Source organism: Synchiropus splendidus, chromosome 4 (assembly GCF_027744825.2).
Source record: "Synchiropus splendidus isolate RoL2022-P1 chromosome 4, RoL_Sspl_1.0, whole genome shotgun sequence".
NCBI classification, from domain to species: domain Eukaryota; kingdom Metazoa; phylum Chordata; class Actinopteri; order Syngnathiformes; family Callionymidae; genus Synchiropus; species Synchiropus splendidus.
This window is the reverse complement of record NC_071337.1, coordinates 27666362-27676428: the sequence shown is the minus strand read 5'-3', so window position 1 is coordinate 27676428 and position 10067 is coordinate 27666362. Positions and strand designations below refer to the sequence as shown.

Genomic DNA, 10067 nt, shown 5'->3' with positions numbered 1-10067 from the left:
TATTTTGAATTTCATTTATGTGCAATTTATTTATTTGTACACTTCACTTTTTATTTTCCTTTAAGTTAAATTTAGAGCAGATACAAAATATGTGGAATTTGCCATTAATTGAAATTATATATATACAGACACACACACAACGGAAGGTGTCGTAAGCTTGAAAGAATTCTCACTGGGCTCATTACTCAGTCGAATGGTTCTTCTCTGGATCAATTTTTGAAAGGAAGAGTGAGTTTGTCATTTGCAAATGTTTTGCATTATTTGTGTTGTTTCAGGAAGTGTGTTGCTGTTTGCAGGATAAGTGTTCATGTTTGAAAGTGTACTTTGGAGGACTGACAGGAAACAGAAGTGGTTGGTGGTGTTGTGTATTGTCTGTGTTGTTGCAAACATGGTGAGGAAACAAGCTGTAAGTTAATTTGACTAAGTCAAAGTGAACATTTATTTGGAGATAACATACCAATTAGTGACATGAAAGTTTGATGACGTCTTTATTTATTAAAACTGTCAACAACACAGAAACACAGACGGTTCCAGAAAAAAAGAATAAAGCTGCAAACAAACTTCAGCACTTTGGTTTCCTCTTCACAATGACATCACACGTGCAACGGTGATTCTTCATACACACACACACATACATGCACACACACAGATTAAAGTGCACGTTTCACTCGTGTACGACTTCCTCCGAGCGTGCGACACACCGCAGCACCAGACTCGTGACTTGACTGTGAGGCCGGTCAGTCGGACCGTCACGGTGTATGAGAACTAAGAGAACTGTTGAGCTTCAGCGTCGCCACACTTCAGTCCTGCTCGTTGAGCTTCAAGTACCATCGCGCAGACACACGCGCTGTTGAACGTTCCTCTACATTCTTCAGTCAAATAACTTCAAACATTGAAAACTAGAGTCTGAGAGGGAAACAAAACAACTCTCACTGAGACGAGTCTTCGTAGCACAATCACGACTTGATCTTCCACAGCTGCAACACAGATGTCAACGTGACCAGAAGGCTCCGGCAGCAGAGGAAATACAGTGTGTGCTAAGTGAGGCTCTCACCTTCAGGTTGAAACCCAGCAGGTCAGAGATGACACCGGACACTGCCGACAAGATGACCACCTGGGTGATGTTGTAGAGAAGCGGGTTCATGGTCAGACCGTAAAGTCTGAAGGGAACGTCCAGCTCCTGAGGACAGAAGGACACCGAACATGACAGTGCTTGGTGCCACTCGGATGCAACTTCTTCTCATAGCGTGATGTCACTGACCTTCAGCAGTTTTGTGGCGAGCTTGAGCACGTTGTTGACCAGCGTCAGCTCCTCCTTCTTGTTGGGCTTCTTCTCCATCTTCAGGTACAGGTTGATCTGTCAATCACACGGTCGGGTGAGCCGGTGGGTTGAGTGAGTGTGTGCGGGCGTCCGTGCGTGCATGAGCAAGCACCTGTTCAGTCAGCAGGATGGACGTGTTGCTGTACTTCTTACTGGTCTCTGAGCCCAGCGTGACGAAGCGGAGCAGGAAGAGAGAAAGACTGGAGCACCAGATCACCAGCTCCCAGTTGTAGTGGCACTCCAGGAAGGTCTCATGCACATGGAGCAGCTGCGCACACACACTAAGTCAATTCACAGTTTTTCTTTGCCAGCAGGTTTCCATGGTAACAGAACGGACCTGGGCGCAGCAGATGAAGACCACAGAGAGGGTCAGCAGGAAAGCAGAGGATACGATCACGTCCACGGAGCGCTGCGGTCCTCGTCTCTGTCCACAACAGCTTATGAGACTTGGCTCCCATTCCACACACACACTGCTGAAACACCTCACTTAAACAACAGAACTGGGACTGACCTTCAGGTAGGATCGCAGGGACAGCCACATCTTGATGTTCTGGACCTTCTTCAGTCTAAAATGAGGTACTTCAGACTTCCTGGCTCTGCGGGCGGACGTCAGGTGTCCAAACAGTTTGGCGAAAAGTAGCCTCTGCAGCAGACACACAAGTTATAAATGTGGGGGCTATGGGCCTGTGGGCCTCAGCCCAGTCTCCTCACCTGCTTGTAGGTCCGCTCAGCCACACTGAGCAGGAAGAAGAAGAGCCAGATTAGGCAGATCCGCACCACAAAGCTCAAAGTCACCATGGTGGCAACCAGGGCGCCTGACCCAGGCCCGCCCAGAGCTACAGACAGAAGCTCATGGGCCGAGAGTGTCGTCAGCTGGTCCAGGTCACGGTACTGTGCCAGTCTGGAATGGACTCTTAAAAGTCAGCAGACATCAGGGGCAAAAGGTAGACGGTTGCACAAACTTACCGGTAGGCAAATGGTGTCAGCCCCAAAATGACTGCCACCAGGTTCCCCAACACCTGGTATCCAATCCCTGGAGTATAAAGGTTGACCTGCAGGTTAAGAGGAAGGAGGGTCAGTCAGGGTCAGGTGAGTTGGCAAGGTAGTCATGGTTCTCACTCGGTTCATGATCATCCCGCTGATCTCCAGCACCGACATGTCCGCTTTCTTACACTCGTTTCCTTCCCACACGATGGCGCTGACGCGCTCCAGCCCGGGGTTCGAGCTGTGCAACCAGGCGTGGCCCTGCACACACACAGAATCTTGTGACTCCACCCTTCCTTTCTCTGCGCTTACATGACCATGACACTGGTGAACCGGACCTGATGGAAGGGGTCATCTCTGTACTCCCTCTTAGCAGAAGGACAGACAGCGGCGGCAGCCACTCCTTCTCCCTCTGGAGGGGAGAACATGAGGCGGTCAGAGGCGGACTTCTGTGCTGTCACGTTTGTAGTCTCTCACCGGTCTCTGATGTGCAGGACGAGCGACACTCTGCACAGTGAAGGAAGTCCTCCCACAGCAGGTCCTCCGTCTCAGACTCGTGTCTCGTGCTCTCTGAGTCAGGGGTTCTCAGACTGGAGCACCGGGAGCTACAGCTAGTACCAGACTTTGGGACATCCTAGTGGACAGGGATGTCAGCAGGACTGAGTAGGGAGTGAGTGATGCACAGCGATTACCTCCACAGTGTAGTGCTTCTTGTAATGATGCGAACTCCTCCGATTCCGGAGGGCACACTCGCTGCTCATCCTCTCCACCCCTCTTCGGAGGGCGCTGTAGGACACCTCTGGGTCCTCCTCACTGGACACTTCATCGGACACAGGGTCCTGCACACCGCAGTGGTCAGTGAACAGCTTGGATCAGACACTGGCGGTAAGTTTCTCACCTTGCTCGCAGCAATGATCATTGCAGCACCTCGTGGTAAGTGAGAGCGAGCAGAGGAGGTGCGAGAGCTCCAGCACGTGTCATCGGCAGCAGGTGGGAGGTCGCAGCGCTGACCGTGCAGCTGCAGACCCTCTTCGCTGCTGCGGGTAGTCACACGACCATCCAGGGACACATAGCCATTGTCGGTCTCCGTTGACTTGTCCAGCGACAGTTTGGATTTCTTGGACCTTTGAGATGCGATTAACACAGAGGAGAGAATCAACCAAGATAGAAGAGAAGGTTGGTGTGGGGGGGAAAGTGGAGACAGGAGAGACCAGCTGCTTCCCAAGAACAACCAGCAACCACCATGTTTGCTTTTCTGATTGAATGCGTGACCTATTAGTAACAGTTGTCGTGCTATCATCAGTATGTACGATAGTGACAGTCATACTCACTGTGGTGACAGTCCATTGTCACAGTCGTTACTGTCATCACGACGGTTACCGTCATGGTTACCATGGTTACACTTGTCATAATGGTTACCGTCGACATCATCACAAGGATATTCAGCAGCCGTTTGTTATGACTTTCTCTCATACACAAATATTTACTGCCATGATGAAGATGAGGAGGAGGATGAGGAAGGTTCAGGACCCAGCTTCATTTTCTCACTTCGACATACAAAAAAATTAAACAGAAATAAAACTGATATACATTCTGAAGTGAGCACTGGCTCTTGGTAGGGATTCTGAAGTCTGTGTCGTCATGGAAACTGAAGCTCGGCCTGACAGCACTTCACATGCTCAGAAAAAGGAAGTCGAGATACACACCCAACTTTACAGAAATCACGCCAGAAATCTTTGAAGAGAGCGCCGAGGCTGTGCGGTGTGGTGGCTGAGTGGGGCAGTGGCGCCCCCTCCTGTGTGTTATCGGTAGTGCTAGACCCGTCGCCTTCCCTATGCACCTCCATCTGAGAGGCCTTCCTCAACTTCCTTCAGTGTGGACAAAGTAGAGGTGGAGAGACTTAGAGAGACATGCAACTCTGTGTCCAACCCACCCACCCAGCAAACCCAGCTGCCGAGGTGATAATCTAGACTGGAAGTGTCTAAGATCAAGTCAAGAAACAGGGGTCACCCCGTGTCTCCTAGGTTACCTGCGCCTCTTGCCACCTGCGCTGACAGCAGGTTTCGGGGTCCGAGTGGATACAATCTGGCAGTGGACAGTTCCAAGTAACAACATGAGCCAAATGGCGCCGAACACTTCGGTGGCTGGGACGCCATGAGGCTGCTGTACGCTGACATATAGGACTGCAGCTGCCACTGGTGCACGTGAACGACAGTGGCATTAGTGTGCTTGCAAAGGAGGTGGATGCTGTGATGTACGTTACCTTGGAGCGAGTAGAGGACCAGCAGCAGCAGGAAGATGGTTCTTGATGTGACTTGGATCCACCAGCGGTAGAAGAAGGGGAAGAAGACCACTCGCACAATACCCTTTCGGGTCAGTGATGTCCACGGACTCTCTGGTTTGGCTTTGGCGAAGGCTGACCCTGAACGCACGTGCGGTGGTTAGACAAGCGGGTGGGTTGCCTTCCCCAGGGGTTCTCACCTACCTCTGACCAGGTCCACATCGATCAGGTCTGGTTTCACATGGCCCGTCTTCTTTGGCTTGTTCCTTAAGCCCTGTGGGAGTAGAGGGTCAGTAAGGTCAAGGTGCATGCGCAGGAGCAAGTGCGAACACACACGCATATATGAATCAGCTCTACTTGACTGCACGTGCATCTACAGGGCAGTGAATGTATAACTCCACCTAGAGGCAGGAAACAGCACAACAGAAACTTGATCTAATGTGGTGAGTTTGAGTTCATGTTCCTCTCTTCGTGTGTGTCATATCTTCGTCTCGCACATCCTGTTCAGACATGCTACCTGAGCGGTCACCTAACCTGAGTCTTGTGTGCACTAGGCCTCCTGTCCTGAAGGGTGCAGGGGTGCAGTAGCTGCTGGTGTTAGCCTCAAACCAATACATGGTTAAACAATCACATGCAGCTCTGCTGACTCCTCCCCCCAACAACAGCCATAGTTCAGGCAGATGAGGAGGTCCATTCGGCTGACCTCGACAGTGAGACAGGTGAGGTTCAGCACCTCTGGACAAAAAAGTGAGGTTATGGCAAAGACTATGTATCAGGGCCCTAAGAGCGCCTCCATGAGTGACAGCTTGCACATCAGCAGTTGTTGCTCAGTACTCAGGAGTCATTCTGAGGAAGGACTAGAGACTCATAGGAGACCAGTCGATGACACCCTTAGCTAAGTGTTAGTGAGGAGTGGCCACAGCAGTCGAGTTGACCAATCACAGGCTAGTCCTAAAGCAGGGGGTGTTACTCACCAGAGATATAAACTTGACAGGAAGAGATGAGAGATGAAGATGAGATGAAGAAAAACAGGGGGAGTGAGCACATGACCAGAGGACAACACCACTCACCTTGATTTCACGCTGCTCCACTGATTTCTCCCAAATCTGCTGATCGTAGGCGCCGATCTGCAAACACACAATTTCAGGTCAGACATACGTGCTATAGCACATGCGGACACACAACGCAACATCATTAACCAGGGGGAGTTTCCCACACGGACTCAGGCCCAGCTCAAACACGTCCACATGAAACGAACCGGACATCAGACCACGTGGAGAGGTGGGCCTGCCACGGCCGGTTATTGCTAAGATTTCATTTTGATTCTTTCGGTTGAGAATTGATTCAGTATCGATTCACTTTGATTCTAATCCAAAGGCTAAAAAAGTAAAAGACGTAAAGAAACAAATGAGAGTACCATTTGACAATTGCTAAATATTAATTTCAATGGCCACAGGACAAATGTGGCATCAACTGTTCAAATAGACAAGAATCACTTTGTGCTTAACACTGGTTCCATTAAGTCAGAGACCGCTGGGGGACACATGTGCGTGACTTCAGCAAAATGACTCCAAAGTTCACTTTTAACCATACGACTGATAATCACTTTATCAGTCAGGTCAGTGGATGAGTCCGAATCGCTAATATTGGCAAGTCGGTCCATGCTGACTGGAGTGTCAGAAATCCGACAGATCGTAGTTCAGGCAGAAATATGCCAAGTTAACTCCACTGCAAAACATTCACAAAATGCTATGTGATCTTTTACTCTGTTTTTTAAATATACAGTATTTAAAACATTTTGTTTCACGCACTGTGCACACTGGTATAAATGCAAACCACCCAGAAAAACTATTTCTCCCTTTCTTCCCAATGGACAAAATGACCTGAGTCTTTAATCAAAGCATAATGATCATGTAATTCCAGGGCTGTACGCTTATTTTCAGGTGGCAGCACTTGATACTTCAGCTTAATACTTCACAAGCTCAAAGACAAATTTAGCAGCCCACACAGGTGCATGGTTTAACATGTTTATCAGTCAAAATCCATTTGATATTAGTTAGGTTGAAAAGCCATTGAGCTGGTTCTTTAATTCCTGACATGAAAAACAACACTGTCAAAAACAAAGAATACACTTCGTTGTAACAGTTTAAACACCAAAATGGTAAGTTACATAAGATATGATTATATTAATGTAATAAAATAAAACAAAAAACAGTTGGTCCAACCGGCCTACTCAGTTCGAAACAAAACAAAGTCTAATAACCACTGCAACAGTTTGGTAAAAAAAAACAAAAAAAAGAGATACCTCTAACATGTTAATCTTATCTCAAACCTAATCTAATAGACAAGCTCAGTACCTTACTGACAACTCACTCACAGCCCTGCATATGTTGCATCATAGGGCTTTCATTAATACTACCTAAAATGAAATTTTTGCCTGCTGATGCCTTATGAATGACATGACAAAACATTCTGGCCTGCGACGACGTTACCTGGGAACACTGACAAAGTTAGCAGTTAAATAAGGGACAAGTCAAGCGCAGACAATTTAGATTAGCACAACAAATATAGATATAGTTTCTAAATATCAATGTCAACTAACTGCATGACCTTACAAACAAGCCACATTCATGGCAATGTACCTCACAGAACGTTTTACTTTGGTCAAGAGACTTCCTGTCAGTCGACAGCCTGGACTCAAACCTAGGCCGCTAGGATTAGAGTGCAATGTTGAAAACACTCAACCACAACAAACAGCACAGGACAGACCTAAGCTGGCTACCACATGCCGCAGTCTGCAGGAACTTATTGAATACAACTCTCAAGAGGTGTAACAATGACAATTGTTCTCAGCTCAACAGTGAAAAATTGTGTGTGTACTTCTTCACCATCACAAACAATTGAAAGAAATGTAACTTAACTGCTCTTTGTTGTTTTATTTTCAGTCAGTTCTCAGTATTATAGGTTTTAAAGTCAACAAACGACAGAATGTGTTCAAAACTGAACAAAAAAAAAAGTAATCCCTCACATCATCGAATTCATATTTAGAAGCCCTGCCATTAGCACACAGTAGGATGCCTGGGGTTCTGAAGAGGACCCTTGATGAAGATCATGCAAGACATAAAGTGAGGCACAGAAGCAGCACTGCTTCGGTGCTTCATTTTCTGTCTTCTTGTCCATTTACTGTCACACTCCACAAGCAGCACATACTAGTGCTTTGCTGTGTCCGGGGACACGGTGGAGCCACGGTGAGAACGGTGACGAAGGTAGCAGGATAGTGGGGTAAAAAAACACGGAACTAACAGCAGAGAAAAGGGTGCCCCAAATGACTTGAGAGATGAGGAAGAGGATGAACAGAGGATCAGATAAATGTCCAAAAGTTATGTAACTATGAATTTAACATTTGCAATATATATATCAGTCAGGAAAGTTGGATTTGGAGATTAACTGCTCTGCAAGACTGACTGGGAACATATATGACTATAGTGATTTGTTTTATATAGAATAGTGACATTTGTAATGACAGACATGGAAAAAAATATGTGATACAAAAATATGTGACATAGATTTTTCCCATATAATTCAGCCATATGTGTACGTCTGCCTTTAGCAGGCCACCTTAAAACAAAAAAATGAAGGATATTCACACAGAAATCACACAGCAAACGCACATACTGGCATCATGCCGCGGTGGAAACTCTCCGGGAAGAGAAGCATCAATCATTCATGACGGCCCGTCCGGTGTTTCTAGCCAGCAACCGGGACAAAATTCTTACCTTCTTCTGGTACCAGACCACCGCATCTTTCACTTTGGACGCCATCTACTTTCCCCGCTGGTCCCACTGGGTCATCTTAGTCTGGAACATACACACACAACCAGATCGTGTGGGGAACGAAGACACCTGTGCAGGAGGAGGCACACACAAACACATGAATTATGAATCTCGTCACTTGAATTTCACATCAACTGTGTTCAGGCTCGTGTTTCATTGCTGACAGTCTCAATTGGAGTCAAATTTAGTTCACATTCCTTGTTGACTGTCAAGAGTGATGTGTGTGTGTGCTTGTCTGTCTCAATGATGGAAAATGGTATTTTTAAGAAGACGAAAGAGACACACACACAAACAGCTCTCTTGCAAACGTGCACTCTCTCACACACACGCACACATACACACAGTCATAAAAGTAACCTCTCATTAAGTGTAATATTATTCAACGCACATTTGAGTGATCAAAGCAGCGACTAACTAAGACGTGCCTACATCATACCTAATCTATAAAGATATATTAAAACAAATCAGGCAAGATTACAGGTTTAGGTCAGTAGCCACCTTCGTGACGTCACAAAGATGGCGGTTCTCACGGCAACCGCAGTGCCGCCGTAGGAAGCAGCGGCGCCAACTGCTGGTCTGTTGCTGAAAGTGTTACCGCGACAGACGAGAATTAGCCATTAGCGTTGTTTGACAAACCAATTTCGATTATTGGTTTTAACTTTGGACGGATGACAACACTGGTGTCGTAGCGAGAATCGGCAATTTGATGACATGTGAATTTACAACGCTGAAGTGTCACACAACTTCGTTTTAGCTGTCAGTTTGGTAGCAGTCTCATAAACACCGAGCCGAGTGAGCTAATTTTAGACTCGCACGCGCGCACACTGATGCGCGAGCACCTTCCTCTTCGCCCCTTAACTGTTGCTAAGCTAAGCTTGCTAAGCTACCGGCGACACAAAGAGCCAGGACCACCGGCGTTAGCTGCCGACCTGTGGGTGCACTTACCTCAGCGGCGGCAAGCAGGGGCTTGATAACAGCGAGCAGAGACGTCCACAGGCAGATAGTAGCGCGATGTTTATCCGAGTTCGTCCATCGTCTGGAGGAGATGCTGTCGCCAAACACTGGTCAGCTGCTGCGCCGTAACTGTGCGAGTAGCGGCGCAAAGGTACCGCAACTGTGAGAGTAACGGCGCAGAAAGATACCGCAGCCTCGGGGCCTTTGGTGATGATGTTGGACCCCCGTGTGGCACTGTGATGCGTTTCTTTGAAGAACATAGGCCACAAATGACAAGAGGAGGAAGCCGTATTCCACGTCCAGCTAGGATTCTTGTTACAGATCTCTTTTCCTCAGTACCTTGCGATTCTCATTCCTAAACGGTTACGTAATTACGTTTCATACTTAAATGTCATAATATAGCAATAACAGGCAACAGCCACTCTGACTATTATCGCCTAATCATTAATAACTTAAAAGTTTTTCTGATTACTCTGATTCACGAGTTGACTGCACTTCCAGTTCTGCAAGGGACACCTGCTGCAGAGTGGGAGTTTTGGTTCTCTGAAGGGATACAAGACTGGTTTGTTGTTGGGACTCGTACCAGAATCAGAAGACATTTTACGCTCCAACTTTCTGATATGTGTAAGTCGGATTGTTTTTCTAATCCTTCATTTTCGCAGCTACTAAGTCAATACAGTCTCACAGAATGCTG

The 10067-nt window shown here is 47.2% G+C and overlaps 1 protein-coding gene across 2 annotated transcripts; it reads right to left on the bottom strand.

Annotated features, from left to right (window-relative positions):
* Nucleotides 1–474: 474 nt before the first annotated feature.
* LOC128758248 (protein PHTF2-like) lies at nt 475–9565 on the bottom strand. 2 transcript variants are annotated; one of them, XM_053864222.1, is made up of 20 exons: nt 9365–9564; nt 8363–8488; nt 5657–5713; nt 4791–4860; nt 4569–4727; nt 4335–4500; nt 4012–4173; nt 3204–3429; nt 2998–3144; nt 2783–2939; nt 2644–2717; nt 2441–2566; nt 2288–2373; nt 2033–2222; nt 1833–1964; nt 1659–1745; nt 1434–1589; nt 1262–1357; nt 1055–1180; nt 475–977 (listed from the first exon to the last, which is right to left on the bottom strand). In XM_053864222.1, exons 2-20 carry the CDS (start codon nt 8405–8407, stop codon nt 957–959), a joined length of 2283 nt encoding a protein of 760 aa, XP_053720197.1. In that variant the 5' UTR covers nt 8408–8488; nt 9365–9564; the 3' UTR covers nt 475–956. The 2 variants fall into 2 exon arrangements, with proteins under 2 accessions (XP_053720197.1, XP_053720198.1); XM_053864223.1 differs by lacking the exon at nt 4012–4173 and having other exon boundaries at nt 9365–9565.
* Nucleotides 9566–10067: the final 502 nt, after the last annotated feature.